Source organism: Phyllostomus discolor, chromosome 7, assembly GCF_004126475.2.
Source record: "Phyllostomus discolor isolate MPI-MPIP mPhyDis1 chromosome 7, mPhyDis1.pri.v3, whole genome shotgun sequence".
Lineage (NCBI taxonomy): Eukaryota > Metazoa > Chordata > Mammalia > Chiroptera > Phyllostomidae > Phyllostomus > Phyllostomus discolor.
Genome location: NC_040909.2, coordinates 136,358,457 through 136,383,276, shown reverse-complemented (window position 1 = coordinate 136,383,276; position 24,820 = coordinate 136,358,457). Strand labels below are relative to the sequence as shown.

At 63.2% G+C, this 24,820-nt stretch overlaps 1 protein-coding gene across 1 annotated transcript in view; it reads left to right on the top strand.

The window, feature by feature from the left end:
- Positions 1 to 23,749, top strand: part of FAM135B (family with sequence similarity 135 member B) — a 143,670-nt gene extending 119,921 nt beyond the window's left edge. The window contains exons 8-20 of the mRNA XM_028533975.2: positions 2,789 to 2,942; positions 3,588 to 3,637; positions 6,193 to 6,348; positions 7,286 to 7,359; positions 10,028 to 10,182; positions 14,009 to 15,968; positions 18,051 to 18,217; positions 18,832 to 18,923; positions 19,869 to 19,966; positions 21,168 to 21,319; positions 21,672 to 21,782; positions 22,667 to 22,780; positions 22,952 to 23,749. Coding sequence (XP_028389776.1) covers positions 2,789 to 2,942; positions 3,588 to 3,637; positions 6,193 to 6,348; positions 7,286 to 7,359; positions 10,028 to 10,182; positions 14,009 to 15,968; positions 18,051 to 18,217; positions 18,832 to 18,923; positions 19,869 to 19,966; positions 21,168 to 21,319; positions 21,672 to 21,782; positions 22,667 to 22,780; positions 22,952 to 23,157 — 3,489 coding nt within the window. The 3' untranslated portion in view covers positions 23,158 to 23,749. The remainder of the gene's footprint in view (positions 1 to 2,788; positions 2,943 to 3,587; positions 3,638 to 6,192; positions 6,349 to 7,285; positions 7,360 to 10,027; positions 10,183 to 14,008; positions 15,969 to 18,050; positions 18,218 to 18,831; positions 18,924 to 19,868; positions 19,967 to 21,167; positions 21,320 to 21,671; positions 21,783 to 22,666; positions 22,781 to 22,951) is intronic.
- Positions 23,750 to 24,820: the final 1,071 nt, after the last annotated feature.

Below are 24,820 nucleotides of genomic sequence, written 5' to 3'. Positions count from 1 at the left end.
GGTCCCCATCGCTCCCCCTCTTGGCCGTGGTCCCAGGGACTCCCAGACAGCGGCCGCTGTGCCGTGAGGTGCGTGTGTGTGCGGCAGTGGGCGGTGAAGTCTGTTTTTAGGGCCTGCTGGCCTGCTCAGGTCTGCTTCTCAGGTTCCCACGTGTGGAATGAGCCATGCGTGGGAAGCCTGCTGGAAGTCCCAAGGGGAGAGACAAGGGCCACACTCACGGGACAGACCTCAGAACTCAGCGGGAGAGGGATTACAGATGCCGACTCCAGGCCCCCTCGGTGTCCGTGGAAGCAATGCAATACCTTTCCTAATTAAAATCACAGAGTGTGGAATTGTTTTACATCTTCGGCACACCGTAGTGAACCTCTCCGGCTTCCAGAGCCGGGGCAGTGACAATGGTCACAGTGTCCCGGGGCGGCGGTGTCAGTCCCAGAGACTGACAGCTCACTTATTCCGCAGATGCATCTGCGTCTGTGATCTCGCAACTGGCCTCCTGGGGCCGGGAGGGATCATCGCGTGACCCTTCACAGGCCGCAAGACTAATCGGTTTATCTGACGGCCGGCCCGCCCTCCCCCTGCCACGTCCGTCATCCCTCCGCTCACGGGCTCTCGCCGAGAGGACCGGGTGCTGCTGACCTCGGAACAGGACCCCGTGGGGCAGCAGAGCATGTCCGCACTGATCGGGAATTCTGGACTTGTCTCTTCGTAACCACGAATCACCCAGGGGTACTCTGTCAACTTACCTGACTAGTAACGAGTCACTGCTTTCAGAGGGTTAAATCGGTCAGAACCCCTCGGCGGTGTGGGAGTTGACCGATTTGCTCCCGGGAAAGCTGTCACGGAAGCCGTCAGAGGAAGGACCCACGCGGGGTTCCCACGGATGGTAATCATAGGACTGGTGGGCTGTGTGTGGTGCTGGGGGGAAGTTCTCTCGCTGTGCGGGGGCAACTGTGGGAGGCTTTGCATCCTCCTCGTGCCGTCCTAATGGGGGTGCCCGTCCCGGCCCTGCAGCCCCGGGCTCCGTGCGGCCATAAGGGCCCTCGAATCAGCCTCTTTCCAAGGGCGGCACTGGTGAGTAATTTCTTTGTTCTGTGTATCACACTCCTCGGCCGTATGATTCCCCCCTGGGTTTGTTTCTGGATTAGCATTTTGTCCTCGTCTGATCTCAGTAACCATGCTGAGTAAGCCGTGTGGCGATTCCCCAACTTTCTATGTCTCTCTCCAAGACTCCGTAACATTGGCGTTGAGTCCCAAAGTCAGACTCGATCACAGATTCATGGTTCCTGAGCCTCCTCCATGGGCCGGGCACTTTCCCTCTAGAGGAGACAGACACCGTCCGTACATGGGACGACGTGGGGTGAGCAGGCGGCAGGGCCTGGCACCGGAGCCCAGGACCCGGAGCCGCTGGAGTCCACGGCATCGCCGGTCCGCTGTCTGATTTCACTTGGGCTCAGTCGCAGTGAGCGGACGCACTGCAGGACCTCAGTTAACGCCTCGAGGCACGCAGACCTGGCCGGACACCTGCCCGCCACCCCTCGCGGTTCCCAGAGGCCTGTGCGGTACACCGAGGAAGGACTGCCCCCATTAGCGCTGGAACGCAGGGGTCACGTCCACTGCCGGCAGAGCAGCGTGACCTCGGATAGGTCATTCGGGTCTTGGGGCCGCCGTCTTTCAATCTGGGCAATGGGAACAGGGGTTCCTACCGTTTACGACCTGGTCCGCTAAGGAAGAGAGCTTCCAGGCACAAGCGAGCAAAGCGAGGACCAGAGAATGTCCGGCGCCTTCGCCGACGCGTGTGTCTGCGTGTGCTTTCGGGACCTATCTGTGCATGTCTAGTGTGTGCACACACATGCCTGCACATGTTCTAGAAGGGCACGCAGGAGAGCACGGGTCCGGGGGAACGGGCCCTCCGTGCTGCATCTCCTCGTTTGCGTATCTCCACTTCACGTGGAGAATCAGAATCGGAGCATCTGCCGTGGGCGGGGCTCGTGGGCGGGGCTCATGGGCGGGGCTTGTGGGCGGTCCATGAGAGGGAGCGTGGCTGGACGCCCCAGGTGCTCCGTAGACAGCGGAGCCCTTGCTCTGAGGTCCGGGCAGGCAGCCTCACGCCCGGCTCTGCACCAGCTCCTCTTGCTTTTCCGCAGCCGGGCTGACCTTTGACCACCCACCCTGGGGTGGGGAAGACAGGACGTGCGAATGCGTGCCTGGGGGCGCAGGCGTCCGGCGGTGGGACTTTGTGCTTATGAGACGGAAAAGCCTTTTGGTTCCAGACCCTGTGGGACGCGTCTCTTATGTTCCAACCAGAAGGGACCTCGGGACGCAGAGCCGGGCTTCTCGCGAGGCCCTGCGCGTCCGCGGTCAGAGCCTCCCCCGGAAAGCCCCCCTGGCCACCTCACAGCGCCCTCCCGGCTGCCAGCAGTGCGCTTTCTCCGAGGAGCCCGCCTCTGTCTGTCCCCAGGCCCTGCTCTCACGGGGACGAGGGAGAGGGGCCTGTAAGGGGTGCCGTTGGCTGCCACAACCCTGTGAGGCCAGCGCTGCCATCCTCCCCCTCCTCCTCCTCGTCATCATCAGCCTCTGCTGTTATTCTTACTGTGCCCATTATTGTCATTGCGGCTGTTATTCTGGTCACGTGAGCGTGCTAAGACGGGCGTGGCAGACTGCAGTGCCGTTCCTGCATGCACATGGGGGGGGGGGGGCAGGGAAGAGACCCCGGGCCCTCTCCCCACTTTTCTCGGGACCAGGCCACGTGCTGCGACGACTCTGAACGCTGGCCTCTGTCACCCAGCAGGGGGGCTTCTACGCGCCCTCGGAGAGCTGCATGCAGCGCGCGCACCGGTGGCACCGGGGGCTGTGCCTCCTGCTCCTCCGCGCCCACCGCGGGCTCCGCGCCTACTTCCTGAGCGTCATGCGGGACGTGCCCGAGCTGCCGCACACGGAGCTGGGTAAGGCCCGGGCCCAGGGGACGCCCACCCTGCGGCCCCCTGCCTGCTGCGTGTCCCCTGCCCCCTGACCCCAGTGCCATGGAGCTGGGGGAGAGTTCGCACACGGGCGAGACTGTGAGCATGCCGTCACACAGGGCCCCGGCCCCGGGTTCCTGCCCACGAGACGGCGGGGTCCCAGGGCCGCTCCCGTGGCACGGACGGCGGTGACGGTCAGGAGCACCCGAGTGCACAGGGCTGGGCGGTGGCTCAGCTCCGCTGCTCGCCCTCTCTGCACTTCCGGTCACTCATCCGTCCACACAGTGGAGATGCAAACCCCTGTCCCACAGGGGTCTCCCACGTGTGAGTGTGAGTGTGTGCGTGCACACGCACAGGTACCGCAAAGGCACGAAAGGACGTGGCATCCCATGGCACCAGGAGTCTGTGGTGACCTCAGGGAGAGTGGAGTCGCAGGGCTCCACGGCTGCTCACCCGCTTGACCAGCACGACCCCCGCGGGCAGCAGGGACCGGCCGAAGGGCATCCCCCTGGGGCGTCCCGTTTCCGTGGCTCTAGTGCCCACGTGACACCCTGCTTCTCTCCCGCGGTCGGCAGCGGCTGCGTTTCCCGGCGAGTGCGTTTCACGGTGTGCGGTCCTCTCTTTCCCCAGAGTCCCTTGCTGTCGACGAGACGCTGTCCCAGCTGTGCTCGGAGCTGCAGGTAAGCGCAGGGCTGACCCCCGGGCCCGAGGGGCTGTCCTGTGCAGGGCAGACGTGGCTGCGTGCTTGATAAGGACATGGAGACGAAAGACAGGACCCCCTCCAGGCGGAAAAGCACACGAACATCCCGTGACCCTAAGTCGCTGCACGCCTGTTACACACCCACCGTGCGCCTGGCTCTGTGCTGCACGTTTTGGACCAACTCACTGGGTTGACAGGTCTCTGTATTGTGGAGCCGAGGCCACGCCTCCCTGTCCACGACCCATCCCTGTAGCGAGCTCTGATTGGCTGCCAGCTACGTGCCTCTCCCAGAGGGCGATGGGGACCACGTGCCTGTGCCCGGAGGACTCAGACCCGGCAGGGGGCAAGCTCTGGCCATGCGATGATGCAGAGGGTAGTGAGCGTTCGCCACAGATTCATGGAGGACGTACTAAGGACGTGTGCTCAGCAAGGCTGGGCAGGTGCATGTCACTAGTGACACCTTCTCCAGCACCTTCCTGTCCCCTCCTGTCCACTGTGAGGCTGGGACGAGGTGGCACTCACACAGGTGCAGAGACGGGCGCGTCACCCCGCTGGGGAGCACAGGCCATGGGGGTCACAGGTGTGGACACAGACGCCTGCGTGGTCTGGGACCGCAGCAGGGCGTGTTGTGAACTGTGAGGAGGCAGGAGCTAGTGGGCCCCAGAGAGGGGGGGCTGCGTGGGAGCCGAGCCCGGAGCACGGAGGGAGCCCTGACTTATGTAGGAGGGCCGTCCAGGCCCCGGGGGCTGGAGGCGGGGGGTGTGGGTGCAGGGCTGCGCTTGGGGGTCCATGAGCAGGGCCCTCGGGAGGGAGGCAGTGGGGTGACTGAGGCCCTTGGGGGGGCCCAGGCTCCCCGGGAAGGGGCCTGTGTGCCGCGCCCAGGGCAAAGCTAGGACTAACTCCCAGTCACAGGGGGCCATGAAGAAGGGAAGCAACAGGTTCTGGGGGCCGGAGACGGGAGGTGGGAGGAGAGTGGGGCGTCTTTAGGCGGGAAGCAGCAGGCGACCACATTCACACGAAAACAGTCCCGAGGCCAGCTCCCGCATCCTCGTCCTGGGTGCACCCCCACCTGCCCTGCTGCAGGACGCCGCCCCCACAGCAGCCCCGCTGGGAGGCACGGGCGTGTCCCCACTCACTTCCCGCAAGTGCTCGCAAAAGTATGTGGCTCCTTGGAAGCCCCCGAGCCTCTCGGCTGTGGGCCTGGGGCCTGAACCCAAGGCCACATGGGAGTCCCTGTCCTACAGTCGTATGCAGTCCCTGCAGCGGTTCAGCGGAGGACTCAGCCGATGAGTCTGCCAGACGTATCTCACGAGGGACAGACCCACGGCTGGCTTTCCACTCGGTGCCGGGCCCCAGGGTGCCTGGGCTTTATTTGACACAAAGCAACGGAATTAGCCGACGGCTGCAGGGGTGTGGCTGGTGACAGGGAGGGAAAGGGACACGGGGGTGGTTTGCTGCAGGGCTAGCCTGGTGATTGGAGTGGAAAAAAACAGAACCCCACCACCACACAACACCCCTAAAACTTGGGTCCAGAGCCCTGAGGGTTTTAGAGGCACGATATCGCCACCTAGTGGCCACATCCGGTCTTGACTGCATCCTTCTCCAGGGATGGGGTCACAGGTGGAAACTGTTTCAGGTGACAGTTTGCAAACACGGAGCTCTACAGTAATGCAGCGACCCGTATGTGTCTTTGCTCCATGTGAACGTCCTGTACATTTATTAAGCACTGACTCTGCGCCTTTTACTGGGAATATAAAGATGGAAGAGACCTTCCCAGGACTAGAAGGCTTCTGGGAAATGGCTGGTTCACACATCAGGCAGAAGCTGCCAGAAGGGGTCGGGGCTCGGCCGGGGGGCTGTCAGGGGACCTGAGTGCTTATTGAGTACATGGCGAGGCCTAAGAGGCAGGGTCAGGCCTGTCAGTCGGCTCCCGGCCTCTCCTGGGAGACTTGACCTCTGTCTCACCTCCCCTGAGCTCAAGTTACTCTCCTTGAAGAAGCAGGGAGTCGGTGGGTCGGCTCCTGTGAGTCTCCGGGGAGCGACCTGCGGCCCCCCTGGAGGAGTCCGGAGTAACGGGAGAGGAGGCTGCTGGGGCTGCCGGGCACCCACTGTGGGCAAACCGCCGAACCGGCTTGGGGCTGGGAGGCTCTAGGGAACCTTATCCTCCCCCCCTCCCCGGAGACATTGTGGCCACACCTACTGTGTGGGGGCTGCGTGGCTCTGTGGTGGGCGGTCCTGCACATGAACTGCCTGTGTTCCCCTGGCCAAATAGCCAGTGTCGATGGGTGGAAGCTGTGGTGATTGCAGAGTGCGGAGTTCGGGGTGCAGGGGGGCAGAGAGAGCGGAGTTTGGGGTACAAGGGAGCAGAGAGAGCAGAGTTCGGGGTGCAGGGGGGCAGAGAGCCTCGCCTCGAGACAGGAGAGCAGGCTGCCAGAGCAGAGCCGTCAGCAGCACCGTCAGGAAGAAGCCCCCAGTGGTGCCCGGGGGGGAGCGCCCTCCACCCCCACCCCCACCTCCACCCTTTCGCCTCCCCAGGTGCTGAACAACCCGGAGCAGATAGCCGAGCAGATCAGTAAGGACCTCGCCTGGCTCGCCTCCCACCTGACGGCTCTGTGGACCCAGTTCCTGGACACGGTGACCCTGCACGCCCACGTGACCACTCACCTGGCGCAGGAGCATCACACCCTGAGGGTAAGGTGTCACTCGGCGAGCGTCCCACGCCAGTGGCCCCTGGGTGAAGCTTCCCGGCAGTGCGTTCTCTGGGCAGAGCAAGAACTGGGGGGGGGGACCCCGAGGGCCCCAGGGCAGGTTCTGGCTGCCCGTGTACCTGCTGCCCTGAGGTGGCTGTGGCCTGGCATAGCCGCTCAGGCCAGGGCTCCGCCACTCATAAGAGACCTCCCTCGGCTACCGGACGGTGGCAGGGCCCGAGCCACGGGGTATTCCAGGTGCCCCGAAGGTGTTTTGGAAAGCACCGTGTTTTGCTGCGTATAGCACCCGCCCATGTCTCTGTGAGCATTATGCCCAGGATCCTCGTCATACCCATGGCATGTCATCGTCATACCCGAGTGTAATGCCCATCCTTCTTCTTCCTTCAAAAACTTGGGCAAAAATTGTGCAATGTACATGGCAAACATACACGGTATTTCGAAGTGTAAGGCATCCCCCTGGGTGCGTTTCTTGGCCCCCAGCATGGGCGGGTCCTGACACACAATCAAAGGCGGCAAAAGGACCGAATCCTGGAGTCCCCAAAGCGTGTCGGGGACACGTGTGTGTGACTGGCTTCCCACATTCTGTCTCACCCATGTGTCTTTATGGTCCCTGTTGTCAAGTGTCTCAGACCTAGATGCAAAAACGACAGAAAGCTTGAACAAGAGCAGACTCGTACGCACGCGTGACACTGTGTGCGTACAGCAGGCTCGAGCGAGAGCTGGGAGAGGCGCCGCCCCTGCCCCTCTCCGAGGAAGAGACAGGCTGTTGCTTCTGACCTCTGACCTCTGTGGGGTGTGGTGGGGGCTCAGCCCCTTCTCTTAGTGCTTGCCTCCTGGGGCCCCAGGCTCCTCATGAACATCAAGGCAATGCCCACCCGACACCCAGGGAATGAAACCCTCCCCACGCCTTCCGTCCCCAGGTCCGCAGGTTCTCCGAGGCCTTCTTCTACACGGAGCACCAGAAGCCCGCTGCCCTCACGTTCCAGGAGAACCTGTAAGTAGCCCCCGACCTGTGCCCCCGCGTCATGGGCACCCGGGACGCTGGTGCTCCGAGCGAGTGGCGGCTGCCGCCCTTCGCCTCCGACTGCGCGGGAGAGCCCCCACCCCGCCTGTGCCCCCGGGGCTGCGGCTGCGGCTGCTCTGTGGGCCGGGGACTCAGATGCGTGGCCGAGGCGGGCGCCTGTAGGCGGCAGCGGCCAGCGGCCGAGTTCTCTGTCCCGGAGCGTCGTGGCGGAGCCGCAGACTGAGGCCGGTCTTCCTGGGCCCTGAAGACGTGGGTGCGAGTCCTTTGCAGAATGAGTGAGAGGCAGATGGTGTGGCTACAGCCTATGTCAGGAAAAAAAAAAAACAGATTTTGCCAGGGACCGTGCGGTGGCTATGACGTGCGTTCAGCCTAAGACTTAACACCAAATGGCCTCTTCCGGGGGGCTGATGGATTTGTAAGTTCCCCTTCCTGCGAAATCAGAGGGGAAATGAGGACGCACCAGGAAAGGTCAGAGGGCGGAGGCAAGGTGTCGTCCTCCTCGCTCAGAGTGACGGGGGTGGGGAGGGGAGGGGCAGCGGCCCCTCCATGGTGTATGGCCTTCGCCACACAAGTCCCAGGGTTTCCCTTGTTTCCGGGCGACAGGTGCCCCAGGAGAGCTACAGGCGGCCGGAGCGGTGTGAGCGGTGCCGCGGCGGGTCCCGAGGGAGAGACCCTTTAGGTGCTGCCCCCCCTCACCCCCATCACTCAGGACACACCCGAAGGTCTTCGCTCTCATCCCCCCTCCACCCCCACCCCGCCCCTCCCCTGCGTGTGGGACGCACACCGACACTCACAGTTTGCCTCGTGGACCGTGGAAGCGAGGGGGGCACCGAGACAGAGACCCATCTGCCGGTTAAAATAGCTTCTTCAGAGACACGGAGAGACTCTCCCTCCGTCATTTATTCCTGCGCTCAGTCCGGCCCCCAGCTGGAGCCGCTGGGATGTGTCTTCTACAGCCGAGGTCAGGGGAGCTGGGGGGAAATGGCAGGTGTCGGGGAGTCTGCGTCCTGGGTTCCCTGGCCACGGGGGGCCTCCGACGGCCGGCCACGGTGGAGTTCCCAAGGAGCGCGTGCCCGTGGGGGAGCGCTGGGACTCTCGGACAGCCCTCGCCAGGAGAGTTTTGTTGGTGGATGGACGATGAAGCCCTGGCCGACCTGGGTTCAAAAGCTGCCCCTCCATTTCCCTCCGGAGGGTCCTTGGGAGAGTTCCTTTAATGTCACCTTTGCTTTTTCCTTTTTTCCTTGTTTGTTTTTTTTCTAAACCTTCCCTAACGTTATTTCCCTTGAAATGGGCCGGATAATAATTGTGAGGACCGTACAAGGACACCCCCACAGGTGGAGCCCACAGCAGCAGCTACAGGGAGGTTAGACAGGGACCCATGGGTGACACAGCCACCCGCCTCACTGTTGGGCACCGAGGACACGGCAGGGAGCGAAGGGAAGGCACAGTGCCCGTGGGCTGCTCATGCAGAGGGAGAGATGGGCAGGCTGGGCTGTAGCGGCGAGGAGGGGAGTGGCCGCTGCCCTCGGCGGTTCTCAGTGACCAGCCCTGAGACCAGCAAGTGCAGTCAGCTCTGGCCGGCAGCGGTGGCCGCGTCCCGCCGTGGGGCTGCTCCCTCCGTGGTCAGCCTCGATGAGCACCGAACACGGACTCGGGGAGACGCGTGGACAACGAACGGTCTCCCACAAGCCAGGGCGAACTGGCTCCGCCCTGCCCTGGGGGAGGGGAGGCCCATGCTAGCGGGAGGACAGGAGAGAGCCCGGGGCGTCGCAGGCCCTGCCTGACCGAGATACAGACTGTGCAGGCGGCAGGGGTCTCGGGGGCAGCTCCCCGTGGGGACACAAAGTGTTTGACCAGCGGCAAGAAGGAGGAGGGAGCGGGGTGGGCCGGGCAGGTCGGCGGGGGCCCGCTCCTGGGGGGCCGCGTTGACCAGGGTAAAGACTTTGGACGTCGTACCGTGACCGCTGTGATTAACGCCTTTCGTTTAGTGTCCGGTGGGAGTGGCGGGAAGACCTTGAATGTCAGCTCCCATTTGCGGGGTGTGAGATCCTGGTTCTGTAACGTGTGACACTTGGGACGTGAAACCAGTCCCCGAGCCCCCCTGAACGAGCTGCTTAGATGTGAGGGGGAGACCCCTCCTGCGGCAAACACCTGTTCCCTGCGGGCCGTGGCCCGGACCTGGTTCGGGTGTCGGTGGGGTCCCCGGGGGGAACAACAGGAATCTCCCGTCTCAAGGACGTCGCACGCCAGCGGCGGGAGGGAGCACACGGACAGGAGAGGCCAAATGTGTGAGCGTGTGGGAAAACACACGTCCCTGTGGGAGGAGATGGTGACATCTGCCCCGCGGCATAACTCGGAAGAGACGAGTTTGCAAGCACTCCACTAAGAGTAGATAGGAGCCTCTAACCTGACGCATGGGCTAGGATAGACACCGCACTCTTCAAGACGAAATAAACTCTTGATGAGATTGTGGAGAATAAGAACTGTGGGGGAGAGAGGGGCATTTTGTGTCGGGCGGAGACACTGCTCTGGGCAAGGCGGGAGGGGCCATGAGCAGCGGCGGACCAGAAACGGGGAGAGCGTGGGGCTCGGCGCTCGAGCGCATCCTCGGGCGCTCACCTGGCCGTGCGTTCCCCAGGGTCCAGTCCCACAGCCAGCTGTCCCTGGACATCCGGAGCTCGGAGTACCTCACCGCCATGCCGCCGCTGCCCGCGGAGTGCCTGGACATCGACGGCGACTGGAGCACCCTGCCGGTCATCTTTGAGGACAGATACGTGGACTGCCCTGCGACAGGTGTGTCTCCTTTGTTCCGGAGGGGCTCGGGGGCGGGAGGGGCTTGCCAGGGGGTTCCAGGCAGGGGCTCTGTGCGCGTCCCAAGGGCAGCGGGAACGAAGGAGCCCCTTCTCCCTTCGTAGGGGAGACACCAAACCGAGGTGCAGGGGCTGCTGGGAATGTTCCTTTTCCAGTGACACTCACAAGCCCAGCAACAACGGGACGATTGCAGTAAAGACTCCCTCGCCCACGTGTGGGGAGGGACGGCACCAAGTGCCTGAATGTGTTCACCTGCAAAGCAGCCACGTTCTCCCTGCTGCCAGAGCGCCGGGGAGGGAGGCCTCTCTTATCTCCACGTGCAGCTGAGAGGGAAAGTCATTCCTGGTCCCACGGCAAGGGCGTTCCTCCGCTAACCCAGAGCGACTCCTTTCAGGGAGGAAGGAGAGCAGGTCTGTGTGTGTTGGCTCACACGCAGTGTGTTTTGCTGGCGCTGCACTGTTTTTCAGTGAGTGGACGGGTCACCTCGGCAGAGCCTGGTGCAGGCCGGGACAGGCACTGAGGCCCGTCTCTGTGCCCCCCCCGCCCCCCAGCCCCGCCCCGGGGAGCCAGCAGCTGGAACACGCCCACGACCCCTTCAGGGGTCAGAACATGCCAGGCCCTCTGCCAAGCGGGAGGCGTTCCACGTTTTAGCGTTTTAATCCCACGAGCCCTATTTCACGGAGGGAAACTGAGGCACACGGCGTGTGAGTGTGCTTGAAAGAGCAGGCAGCAAGTCAAGACCATCCCTCACAGCCGAGTTCACCCTGATTCTGAAGGCCACGACGCCTGTCTCGCCGCCACAGCGAGGATTTCTACCCACACGGCCCAGGTGCCCACGCACGGCCCAGGGTGTCCGCAAGCCGAGACTGGCAGGATGTTCAAAAGTCCCGGTGACTTCCGAGGACAGTGCTGCCTGCCCTGCGGGGAGGAAGGATGCTCCTTGGCTGTCAGTGGCACCCTGACACCTGGTGTCCACACGGGGTATGACGCCCATGTTGCGGCTCTCGCGATGGCAGCCAGCCGGGCTGGGGGAGGAAGCTGGCCTCAGCACTGAGACTCTGTGTGTGTGTGTGTGTGTGTGTGTGTGTGCACGCGCGCGCTCGCGTCTCTATGTTCTTATCCGCCAGAGCTTAATGATTTAGCCACAGAGGGCTAGAGGGGTTGGCGGAGGAACTGCAAGGAAGCCAGCCCTCGCTCCCAGACCCTCTGCTGTTACCGTCACTGGGCTCGGGTGCAGCTGCGTCCTAGTCTCCTGTGCCGCCCGTGTTCACAGGCAGGCACCCTGGTCCCGGGTGGAGGCGCCCCTTACGACGCCATCAGCTCCTGTGAACCGTCGAAGTGCCCAGCTTTGATTTTACAAACCAGCTGCACTTGCACAGACCCCCGCCCTGCAGCATTAGCTGGAGAGCCCACCTCGGTCTGCAGGGGGCTCCCCGCCCCTCCCCGCCCCACGTCAGCCCCCTGCGGGCACACACCTGCCCCAGCAGGTCCTCTGAGCTGCCCATTGTCCAGATCGGCTTCGTGTCTCAGGGCCGGCCTCCCTTTGCGGCCTCCGTCGTGTGCTCGGGACGTGGGGCTCGGCTGAGACGGGGCCCCCAGCACTGACCGGCCATCTGCCTGAGGGCCGTTGCGCCCAGAGGCCTGGCTGTGTCCCAGCACCTCTCGCCTGACCCACCCCGTCCCTAAAAAGACTCGCACAGACACATGCATGTCCCCATTCACAGCCCGACGCCTCCCTGGGCCTCCCACTTCCTCACAATGTGCTCGGACGGTTCCTCCATCCCAGAGCACAAGTGTCGGCGACTCAAGAACTGTCTTCCATTTCCCCAAGGGCCGGGCGGCCGCCTGAATATTTGTAACTTTAAATGATGTTGCCGCGTCTGCAGTCCACCCTCTAGTGCAGTGAGAAGGGAACTAGAAGAGTTGCATTTGCACACCAGAGTGGTCTGCCACCTTACCGCGGCTAGAGCGCCTACTGTGCGCTGCGCACTCGCCCACTGTGCGCCAGGCACTCGCAGGTTCTGGCCCCGTTATCTGTGGTCCCTGCTCCCACCCACGCTCCCTCCCCTGGCCCGAGGGGGCTGAGCCATTTGCCGGGGGCCTGCACAGCGGGGCAGGTTCCCTGCACTTGCTGCTGGCTCCGGCCACTGGTGACGGTGTAGAACCGGGCCACAGGGCAGTGAGTGCCGTCTGCAGGACCCCGCCGGCCCTGGGGAGGTCCGTCCACAGAACGCTGCAGACCGACCGCACGAAGGAGGTCCCGAGTGGGTGTCCCCGAATGGCATTGGTTAGCAGTGACACCCGGCTCTCACGCGGCCTGGGCTGTGGCGGTGACAGTAAAACATGACACAAAGCCCGGACTCCACGTTTGTGCAGGGCATTCAAGTTCATCCAGATGGCAGGCTTTCTCCACTGCCTGACCGGGCCCCCTATTCCCCACCCCGGTCACACCCACTCCCCCCCTCGTGGGGGTTAACCAGTGCTCTGCCAGGCTGGGCCCTGCGGACTTCTGGGCCTCTGCCCACGCCGTCCCCTTCCTGGCGGGACCCCTCACCCGCTTCTCGAAAGAAGGTCAGTTCTTGTTCTCCAGATACGGCCGCCTTCTTTTGACAGGAGAACCAACTCCATTGTTCCTGCCTGTGTCTCTCCACGTTTTCTAAGTCCTTGAAAGGCACAGACTGGTTCGCTGTTATCAGTAACCCCGCTTCCCCTCTCCCTGGCCACAGTCTGTCTAGTGCAGGGCCCGCCTGTGGGGTGTGCTGGGGACCGTCTGTGGGGCCACGTGAAATTGAACTGGCGTTTTTGTAAACCCACACAAACAGTTAGTGAGACTCGTCGGCTTTGTGCTGCTGGCATTCGCTTCTCAGTTCATTTTACAAACATAGTTCGTTGACTGCGTGCCAGCCTTGGGGGTCGAGAGAGCCCTACAGCGCAAGCCCTGCTCTCCCGGGGCAGCCAGAGGTGCCCTGTGGATCGCAGTGTGGTGGTGGGCGTGTGGCACTCCGTGTGTGCAGAGGGGTGCTGGGACTTTGCCGCACAGGGTGCCTGCCTTGCTGTAGCTTGGGGGGCGGTTCCCCCAGAGGAGGCAACATCGGCTTTGCCTCCCACGATGTGGAGAGCGTGTCCAGGTGAGGAGGCTGATCCACACCCAACCATGAACTTCACTGACAGGGAGGGGGCGATGATGTTTCAAAGCCCCACGCCGTTTTTACATCAAGTGCCTCCGTGGTTTACTTCTGGTGAACGTTCGATAGTGATTATAATCCTTTACCTTTTATTAAAACCACAAGGAGGATTTAAACTTTTTAAATAAAATAGATGACCAGCCCTCCCCACCCCCCAATCTTTGCTGTTTGGTGTACGTGGAACCCGAAGCCTCGGTACCCAGAGTTTTTATTGGGGGTTCATTATGCAGGTGTGGTCGGTTGAATGGCCGGCCACACGGCTGACCTCACCCCCCAGCCCACCTTCCCCGCCAGAGGCCGAACTGGTATCACCTGGCACAAAGCTCCAACCACGAACGGCATGGCGGGTCTTCCGGTCACTGCCACCCCCATCCGAGTCGTCGCCTTGGCACACCCTCTCCAAGGACTCACCGTGGGGCACCTGGGCACCCTGGGCTGTCTGGGCCCTTGAACGCCGGGACGCCCCCACCACTGGGGAATCCTGAGAACTGAGAGTTCACCTCCGAGGAGCCAGGCGGGCACAGAGTCCCGCCCAGTTCCTTCTGATGCAGCCGGGCTTTGGGGTACTCTGTGGCCATAGAGTCTTAAACTACAGTGCGTGGTTTTCTTTTTTCCTTTCCCAGGGCAAGATTCGAACATTTACCCTCGTTTTGGTGTCCCAGCAATCAGTCCTGCAGAGACGTGTCTGAGAGGCAGAGGAGAGAACCATCCGGAAAGCAGAAAATCGCCCTTCCGGCCGTACCTCGTCTTGCCCAGCCCGGGGCCACCGCGCACGGACTCGGACGAAGAGGCGAGCGGCTGTGCGGTGTCAGCCGAGACCGTGGCCACCCCCGGCCACGTGGATGTCTGCTCTGAGTCCCAGGTGTACCTGACCCTCGGCGAGTTCCCGCACGACGCAGGCTCGCCCGAAGGTGCGCGTCGGACCGGCCAGGGGCCTGACGTCGTCGGGACCCGCTCCCTGGCCGACGACAGCTGGCCCGGGAGGAGCCCCAGCCCAGAGGGTGGCCCGGACTACGTGGACGTGAGGTCCAGCACCAAGCCCACAGTGGTCGTCAGTGACCAGCATGGGCGCGAGCACTTTCGAGACGACTGTGACTCAGAGGACAGCCGAGGGGTGGCGGGTGGGAGGGGCCCCGGTGCCACCTCTTCAGAGGAGACCACGCCCCCTGAGTCCGGGACTCTGGGGGAGGGCACCACCCAGGATGCTCCCACGCCGCCGCTCAACGTGAAGCTCTCCCCCGGCGAGCCGTGCGATCCCCTGCACGCTGCTGCAGCCGGGAGGGCGCCCCCCAGGGACCCCCCGCTGGAGGAGCGGGAGGACGCGTCCGTGCTCTCGGGGGCCGCCATCAAGAGGTCCTCCTCCGTCATCTCGGACTCCGGCATCGAGAGCGAGCCCAGCTCCGTGGCCTGGTCGGAGGCGCGCAGCAGGGCACCGGAGCTGCCCGGGGACCGGGAGGGAGCGCAGCAGCTGGCGCGCAGACACGGGCTGCACCGCAACTCCCTGGAGGGCGGGCGCACCGAGAGCAACGCCAGCCTGCCCAGCGGGATCCAGGCGTCCCTCACCTCCATCAGCTCCCTGCCCTTCGAGGAGGAGGAGCGGGAGCTGGCGCTCACCAAGCTGACCAAGTCGGCGTCGGCGCCCCAGATCAGCAGCCCCGAGGAGCCTGCCGAAGACACGGACGCTGCGCCGCGAGGAGGGGGTCTCCCCGAAACTCCGGCCGGGCACTTCGAGAGCACAGACGCCCCAGGACCCTGCAGCGAGCCCAGGGGTGGCCCCAGAACCCAGGACGCTGGGGGGAGCTGTTCTCTCGTGGAGGTGGTCTCTGAGGACGCGGACAGCCAGCAGGGCCCTGGTTCCAGAGACGTCCCCGAAGATAAAGGGGTTCACTCGGATCCTCAAGGGCCCTGTCGCCCTGAGGGCAGAACCGAGACCCCTCCGGGGGTTGAAACCAAAGGTCTTAATTTTCCAATTCCGCATATCATAGCCCTTGAAGGCCCTTGGGACGGATCTTCTCCTAGGGCGCAAGTGGAGACCCCAAAGGGCACGCCTGCAGGTGGGCTCCTGGGGGAGAGCGCTCTGCCCGATGGCGGCAACACAGGTGTGGAGCACCTCATGGAGCGTGGGGTCCCTGACCTGAGTTGTGCACCGGCTATGGAGGCCATCAGCCTGAGCTCCACTGGCGGCCAGCCCAGCAGCGCCCCCTGCAGCCCTGAGGCGGTGGCGCCCCCGGAGATGGGCCACCAGGCAGGGGCGGTGTGCTCTCCCGTGACTCACCCCACCCACCCCCAGGCCGTGAGTCACCAAGAGCCCCGGGCTGGCCCCTCCGCCTCGGGGCCCCACCTGGCCCCCGCAGAGGCCTTCTCCGCAGACGGCCTGAAAGCCGTGGAGGTCGTCAACCTGTCCGTGTCCTGCACGGCCACGTGCCTCCCGTTCTCGTCTGTGCCCAAGGAGACGCCCGCCAGGGCCGGCTTCTCGTCCAAGCAGACCCCGCTGCCCATCACGCACCAGCCGTCGGGGTCCTTCGGGGTGGTGTCCGCCCCGTGCAGCCAGCGGGAGGAAGACGTCGGCGAGAGGATGTTCAGGTGAGCCTGCCGGCCCGGCACGGGCGGCCACGCGTCCCTGCACGCTGCTCAGTCCCGTGCACCCCACTCCGAGACCGAGGTCGCCGTGTCCTAGTGCAAACGCAGTAACGCGCTCGCGTCGTGCCAGTCAGAAGTGCGGAGCAGCAGGCGGAAGTAGAAAGAAAGCATCCGTGAGCCCCGGTCTCACGTGCAGCCGCCCTGTCAGTTCTTCCACTCTCTTCTGCCTGGGTCTATATCTATACATCCTTCTTATGCAAAAACTGGGTAGTTCTGTACAAACTAAGGGGTTTTTTTTTTTTAGCCTACTGTACTGGAAACACCTTTCCGTGTTTAGCAGTCTACTTTTGCATGATCATTTCCTGTTTAAATGATGTCCCACTGCATAGACGTGCCATGATTTATTAACCAAGTATTTTAGGGATGGGCACCCAAGTCTCCTTTTTGGTTTTTGTGATGATGAACAGCTCTCTAGGAGTGTCGCGCACGCCCGTGTTCGCACGCTCTGGAGGACAGCTCTTCAGGGGCCTCCGGGAGTCCTGGGACCTCATCAGATTCGCCTCGTCAGCCCTTGTGTGTGTGGTTACATTGCCCTCCCTTGGGCGATGTCCCAACCCACCCCTCAGCCTCGTGTTGGGTTTGTAGCCCTACAGCTACCGCACCTGCAAACTCTGTGTTTGATTAGGTGTATCACAGGGTCATCTTACCGAAGCACCCCACCGCACACACCGTCTTGCCAGATGCTGAGGGGGACCTCTGTCACGGTAGTTCCAACAGAAACAGCCCAGGCAGGCCCACCTCAGACCGCTGTTTTGTGAACATTATTTTTTTTTTTTAAAATTTTATTTATTGTTTTTTTAGAGAGGGAAGGGAGGGAGATAGGGAGAGAGAGAGAAAGAGAGAGAAACATCAATGTGCGGTTGCTGGGGGCCATGGCCTGCAACCCAGGCATGTACCCTGCCTGGGAATCGAACCTGCGACACTTTGGTTCACAGCCCGTGCTTAATCCACTGAGCTACGCCAGCCAGGGCCCGTGAAGATTATTTATTAAATGCCCACATGCCCCCACTGTCAGCGTAACAAGCAGCTGGCGGGCAGCTCCCAGTCCAGCTCTCAGTCCCCGGCCAGTGCTGCCCTGGCAGCCACTGTGCCCGCAGGCTAGCAGCGAGGGGAGAGCCATCAGTGAGGGGAAGCAGGCAGAGAGGATGGCTTATGGGTGGGCAGCTGGGCCAGGGTGGGGACAGGGACTCGTCGGGCTGGGGACAGTGAGTATGAATAGATGTGGTGGCCAGGAGAGGCTTTTTATGAAGGCGACAGCTAAGCTGCCGGTGATGGTGATAACGATGATGAGGATGTGGCTCGTAATAGATAGCTGCTTTCTACTTAACCCGTTTCAAGTATGCTCTGAGCACTTTGCACAGATTGTATCACTCACCACGCAAAACACCTGTACTGAGCAGGTGATGAGGTCGCCCCCTCTTACACACGGGGAAGTGGGAGGCAGAGGGGTTACCTGGCTGGCCCCCAGCTGTCAGTGTCAGCTGGGATTCTGACCTTGGCAGTGTGACCCCCGGGTCTGTGCTGTCAACCGCCACCTTGTGGGAGAAGCAGGCATCTCAGACAGGCAGGCCCGAAGGCACACAGGCGCGGGGACCAGGCCGCATCGCCCGTGCAGGGCGTTGAGAGAAATGTGTTCTTGCCGGAGGCTGGGAGGTGGCCCTGGGGAAGCCGGCGGTGGCCAGGCCGTGGTGGCCTGGGCCACGGGCGAGAAGCGTTCACTCTGGGGAGGTCTTTGCAAAGACTGTGTGGGTCCCGGGGGCTGGAGAGGACCTCACCAGGCCTGCTCAGGGCAGGAACCACGGGGAAATCTGCAGAACCCAGACCCGGGGAGCCCTCGGTTTTCCTGGGGTGCCACCCGTCTCCCTCCTCAGAACAGAGCTTCCCCCACCGCCGTCTCCCCGGAGGCCGCATCCCCGGCCCCTGGGCGGACACTTCCTTTGGGTGCCCATCGCTCCCGCGTCCCAGCCCGACTCCTCCCCCGCTCGGCGCGCAGTGCGGCGTGTGATTAACTCGTGTATTCTCCAGTTTCTATCAGGCCAAAGAGAAATTTAAGAGAGAGCTGAAGATTGGTGGATGTCTGTACAGTGACTTATCCGTGCTAGCTTCTGACATGCCGTATTTCCCACCAGAGGAAGAGGAGGAGAGCCTGGGGGACGGGATTCACCTGGTCGTCTGTGTCCACGGCCTGGACGGTGAGTGTCCGAGCGGTGTCCCCCGCAAAACTCTGCGCGATCCTGGCTGGCGTGGCTCAGTGGATGGAGCGCGGGCTGTGAACCAAAGCATGGCAGGTTCGATTCCCAGTCAGGGTACATGCCTGGGTTGCAGGCTACATCCCCAGTAGGGGGCGCTCGAGAGGCAACCACACATTGAAGTTTCTCTCCCTCTCTTTCTCCCTTCCCTCTCTAAAAATAAGTAAATAAAATCTTAAAAGAAACCTCTGCTTTATAAACACGAATTCATTTGGATCGGCCACTCCTTCAATGAGGGGTCGGTCAGCAACGGTGGGGCGGCAGGAAGTGTGCTGGGTACGGGGACGTGGCCTTGGGTCCTGGGGAGAAGGTGCGTCTGGCACACGCACCTGCCCAGACAGTGGTTGGATGCATGGGGGGAAGGCAGGCAGGCATGGAATGAATGAATGGGCCAGTGGAGTGAACGCAGGGAGACCTGGGTCGGACTTGCTTTAGTTACACGAGCTGCCCCAACAGAAAACGGTGAATTTGGGAAATGGAGGGGAAGGAGGGAGGAATCCCCGGGGCGCCTGCTCCGATGACGGGGATTAGCGTGGGCGGGCTCCCTGTCGTTCCAGGGAACAGCGCGGACCTCCGGCTGGTGAGGACCTTCATCGAGCTGGGGCTCCCCGGGGGCAAGCTGGACTTCCTGATGTCGGAGAAGAACCAGGTACCGGGGCCGTGGTACTTGGGCTTCCTGAGGTCGCCAGCGCAGCCACCAGGGCAGCCTGTGCACACGCAGATGGCAGGGGGCCTGGCTGCCGGCACGGGCCTTTCTTCGTCCACCAACACTAAGAAGTAGACCGGTTGGCCTCACCCCTCTAGTGTCTTAAGGCTCGAGGAAGGCAGGCGATGAGGAGCTCTGTGGGCCTTCTCGTCACTCCCCCCGCCCCGTCCCCGCCCTGAGAGGTGCCCAGGGGACCTCCTGGCCCCAGCACACAGCCCCAGGCAGCCCGTGACCTGGCGGGGCAGCCTCACCTGTGAGACACTGCCCCTATGATGACCCCAAGTCTCCCTCCCCGGTCCCGTCTGCACTTCCAAACGTCAGTCCCCGAGGTTACAGGAACCCTTCCGGAATATCTGCCCCGTGTCTGCCCTTCCAGACACTCAGACACGTGTGACCTCTCTCCTTGGCCTGTCACGCTCTCGTGTCCTCTGACCATCCTGCCTAAGACCCGGATGGCCCGGGGATCCTTGTCAAAGTGGACGTTTGCCACCTCCCCCACACACAGGGCCCCGTGCTACGCCCACAGACCCAGCTGGGGAGGGGCAGGGGCTTGGGAGGTGGGCGGCCTGGGTGTGTGGGTCCTGGCTCAGGACCGTGTCCCCTCTGAGAGCAGGGTTCCTCCTCTGTGACATGGGGACAGGGTGCCAGGGGACGGCTCGCGTGCCCCTCTCCATCTGACCGAGGGCTCTGCGGTGTCCCCGAGGTCCTTCCTTAGGGCCCTGGGCTGCGAGTTCCAGGCTGCGAGTTCCAGGCTGCGGCCCAGCGTCCGGCGGCGGCGCGCTCCCAGCATGCACCTCGGTGTCCCGTGGAGGGAGAGGGCCCGAGGGAGAGCCCGGCCTCGCCGCGACCCCGCCCCACCCCGTCTCCTCTCCCTCTTCCCTCCTCCAGACGGACACGTTCGCAGACTTCGACACCATGACGGACCGGCTGCTGGACGAGATCATCCAGCACATCCAGCTGTACAGCCTCTCCGTGTCCCGGATCAGGTATGGGGGGCCCCGGGCCGCAGCGGCGGGGGAGCCCCGAGCGTTGGCTGTGTGCGAGAGCGGCGTGACGCCTGCTGTCTGCCATGGACTGGTGACCCTTGTGGCATAGAGGGCTCCCAGAGCGGAGGCGGCACACCGTGACTGTCTCAGCATGTGTGCGGGGGAGGGGACGTTGGAGGCGCAGGAGAGAGAGACTGGGACTGAGTGGAACGTTCCCAGGTGTGAATCTTTGTTCTTCCGACGCCCTGAGCCTGAGTCCCGGCTGTAACCTTTTCAAGTCTTGAAACGTCTGAGGCTCTGTGTCCACGACATGGGCCCGGCCCACCCAGATGGGGCGTCACAGAGCTGGGGGGGTTCCCTGCCCAGGCACGGGGCCTCCAGGGGCACGGACGGTGGCGTCCCACTGAGGCAGGCGGCTCAGCTGACACGTGTGCTCGTCGAGGCTGATGGGAGCCAGCTCGTACCTGCAGCGCGTGTGGGCGTGGCGGTGGGCTGTCTGGCGTGTGCCCGCCCACGGGGGCCTCAGGGAAAATGCCACTTCCTCCTCGTCTCACAAATGAGGATGCAGAGGCCCCCAGGGGTGCGGCCACCAGCACGGGACACAGGCCCCCAGGGGTGCGGCCACCAGCACGGGACACAGGCAGGGTTTCCACGGTGGTCACTGGGTTTGAAAGTACCGCTGCGCTGCATCCCCAGAGCTGGGAGGACAGTCGAAGTGGAGCAGGCTCGGAGGAGGGGGTCGCCGGTGTGGATGGGGAGCAGGCGGGGGGCCAAGGGCGTTGGGGGGATGAGAGAGGAGTGGAGCACAGGGAGAGGTGGTCCCAGGTCGGGTCACGAGGGCCTCAGCAGCAGCTGGTGCTGCAGCCTGTGTGTGACCGGGACGGCTCGACACTCAGCCAGGGCCCCCGGGGGGACCAAGAGGAGGCAGGGAGACAGATGGGGGAGGGGGCTGCTCCCAGAATACGAAGCCGGGCAGCCGCCCACACGTCTCTCCATCCACACCGGGCGCAGCAGCTGCCACGCACAGAGACCCCAGTCCTGAGCTCAATGGGGGTGCATCGGTGGCCCCAATCTCATGGCTGAGGCCCCTAAATCTGGTGGGAGCTGGCGGGCACCGCGCCTGTACTCCCAGGGCGGGGCCTCTCAGGTGGCAGGCCTGCCGTCCGTCACCGTCACCATCACCGCTTGTATCTCCAAACAGCTTCATCGGCCACTCTCTCGGGAACATCATCATCCGATCGGTCCTCACCAGGCCGCGGTTCCGGTATTACCTCAACAAACTGCACACGTTCCTGTCGCTGTCGGGGCCCCACCTGGGCACCCTGTACAACAACAGCACCCTGGTGAGCACAGGTAAGGGCCGGCCAAGCCTGGCACCGGTCCCCGTCCGTTCGTTTGGGGCGTAGGGGGGTGAAGCCAGAGGCAGACCTTCCTCTTGGTGGAACCCCGTGGCTCCGGAACCTCCTCCGAGCGTGGGCGGTGGGAGGCGACCCGGGTGGAGCGAGGTGGCCTCTGGTTGGTGCTGCGTGGGCTGAGACTGGGCGTGCAGCTCTCTCCTCTGCTCCTAGCTCTCTGGGGGCCACAAGGGGGTGCTCACTAGCTCCCATACCGTGCTCACGAGAAAGCACAGCCCAGCGCTGCTCTCTCCCTGGTCACGTCTGTTTGGTCTCGCGCGTCTGATTCCGGCTGGGTTCGGTGTCCCCAGGCCTGTGGCTCATGCAGAAGCTGAAGAAATCCGGGTCCCTCCTGCAGCTGACCTTCAGGGACAATGCCGACCTGCGCAAGTGCTTCCTGTACCAGCTCAGCCAGAAGACAGGTGGGTGCGTGGCCTCCCCTGGGCGGCGTGGCCTCCCCTGGGAGGTGTGTCCCTCATGGGAGCCGGGGCTCTGCTGCAGCCCCGGCTGGCATCCGAGCTACGTGGACTCGCTCGTGGTGGGGCCTGATCAGGAGGCACGGCCTCTCCCTCGCAGGAGGCCACCCGAGGGCTCAGCCGCCCCTTTGCCAGTCTCCCCGACGGCCTGGGGGAGGCATCCCAGGTGGCGGCCGAGGTGCGTGCCCGGGGTAGAGGGGGGGCTCGCTCTCCAGGAGAGCTGTGGCCTCCGATTCCCAGCAGTCCTTGCACCCCCCGATCACTCAGGCCCCAAGCCTGGGGGCCGGCTCACAGCCCCTTCACCCAGGGGCAGACCCGCCCCCCCCCCCCCTCCCAGGGCAGACAGACACTCTCCATTCACGCTGACAGGGGCAGGGAGGCTGGTCCTTCCCAGGCAGGCCCCAGGGCATGCCACCCGGCCCCACCCCGCTGTCCACAGCGAGGAAGGGCTCAGAGCTGCAGGCGCCCCCTGTCCTGGCTCCGAGCAGAGGGCAGCCGGGGACGAGGCTTCCTGAGTGTTCCCAGCCCACAAGAACCTTGCTGTCCCGACACCTTGCCCCTGTCCCGTCCAGAGTAGCTCGCTCCGTGTCACCTTAGCGTCCCTGCCGGACGGGCACAACGCCCACACCTCCCTTCTGCGGCATGAACACTCCTCTGCAGCAGATTCTTCTCCCGGCCTCTCGGCCCGGAAGGTCCTTCTGCAGGGGCACACCTGCGTGCCAGGTGTCTGCTCGGGCACTGTGTCTTAGGGCGGGCCTGTCCCGCGCGTGCGAACCGGAGGGGGCGCGTGCAGACTCCCGGGGTCAGTGCGCCCGCCTGGCTCGTTGCAGGCCTGCAGTACTTTAAGAACGTCGTGCTGGTGGCTTCGCCCCAAGACCGCTACGTGCCGTTCCATTCGGCCAGGATCGAGATGTGCAAGACGGCCCTCAAGGACCGGCACACTGGTAAGCCGCGCGTCCTTCACGGTGACGGCTTAACAGAGCGGCATCCGTTCCCGCGCTGGACTCTGCCCAGCCGGGTCCGTCCGCTGCCCTGCGCACACGCCCAGTGTCCGTTGTTCCCGCTTCCCGGGCCGAGTTCCGCCCCCCACTTCCCTGCTCGCTTCCCCCCTGCAGGGCCCGTGTACGCGGAGATGATCAACAACCTCCTGCGCCCCCTGGTGGAGGCCAAGGGCTGCACGCTGGTGCGGCACAACGTGCTGCACGCCCTGCCCAGCACCGCCAACGCGCTCATCGGCCGCGCCGCCCACATCGCCGTGCTGGACTCGGAGCTCTTCCTGGAGAAGTTCTTCCTGGTGGTGGGACTCAACTACTTCAAGTAATGGCCTCGGGGAGCTCGCCGCAACCACCGAAGACCCAGGAGAGCCTCGGCCAAGTCACCCTGTTGTAGATCTCGGCCGTTCCGGGGTGGAGCTCCGAGCGGCCGGGGGTGCGGAGGGGGGCAGGGGGCGGGGACAGGCTATCCCGGGTGCCTCTGCGTCAGAGACTTGCAAGGGCCGAGCTCACGGTGTTAATTAAAGGCAACAGACGTTACCCGAGCAGACTCCAGCCCCCTGGCGTTTCATCCAAGATGGCTTCTAGGGGAAACACGAGAAAAGAAGCAGTGCTGGGAGCTGGGGAGCCCGAGCCTGGGTGAGCCCCAGGGGCTCGCAGGGAGAGCGCGCCCCGATTTAACGAGGTGTGTCCGGGACATATGCATAGCGTTACCATTTTTGACTCAAGGGAGTGCACACAAGCACCTCAGAACTCAGGTGAACCTCTGTGCAGAGGGAGCATATTTGTGTAAATAGACCCCTTAACGGACTCCATGTGCCACTTGTGCAGGAACGTGTGATGCCGCGCTGTCACTCCCTCCTCCTGTTTTGTCAGCAAGGGGCGAAGGAATGCTTCCTGGCCTCCAAGTCCGTGGTGTCGCAGCAGCCATGGTGTCACAGCAGTGGGCGGGTGATTGGCGGGATGTGTGTGTATGTGTGTGGGGGGGACGAAGGTGATGCTGCAGACGCAGCTGGCTGGAACTCGGTGAAGCGGTCGCCGCCCCTACTTCTCCAGCTGTCCTCTACGCATAGCCCGGTCCATACATTATTTTTGTGGTTGCTTACATCTCTGTCTGTGGTAGGGAGCATTGACTCTGACCTGAGCTAGCAGAGGGGGGCGCCGAGGTGAATGCACAGGTGTGTGTGGCTCCTGCTGGCATACTTCCAAAGAAATGCTAGGTTAGCCTTTGATGCAACTGCAAAAAAAAAAAAAATCAAAACCATTAAACGTGCCAGCTGCTCCTCCTGTCTGTGGAAGGACAGAACATCTCAATGGAGGAGGCGTGCTGGGCTCACAACCTCAGGGGAGCTCTGAGAAGGGTGCTGGGTATCTTTCCACAGAAATGTCTTCTTGCCTTAGGAAAATAAAGGGCTAGGGAAGGTTACTATTGAGTTCAACAAAAGAAAAAACAGCCCAAGAGAGCAGGGACGAAAGTGAGGTCAGAGAGGACAACAGCAGCGAGGCAGACAAAACCTGGATTGTTCCGTGGCTGCAGGGGAAGTTCGGAGACTTCCCGGGTGTTTAACGTGGCCCCGAAGGCCGAGGTCACTCCGTGGGGCTAAAGGAAGCCCAGAGGATGATTGCGTTGTGCCGGGGGACACATGAACCTGGACAGTGGGGGGACCGACCCAGAGACACGCCTTCTGGAGGTGTGAAGGCAGGTGGGAGGCGTGGACAACGTCATCGTCCCAGGCCCCTTTCCCTGCTTGTGTGGAATTGCCTCGTAACGTGTGGACACTCGTCTGGGACCAGATTCCCGGTCCCAGCACCTGGACCGTGACCTTGGGTAACCCAAGGTCATGGTCATAAAACCAGGGCTCATCTGAGAAGGGATGCCTCACATGCTCACAGCGTGGCTTTGGGAAAACCGGGTCAGAGGTGGGGGAATGCATCCCAAGGAGCCACCGTGCCGGTGGCCAGACTGTGGTGGGTTCCTTGAGAAAGGACAGA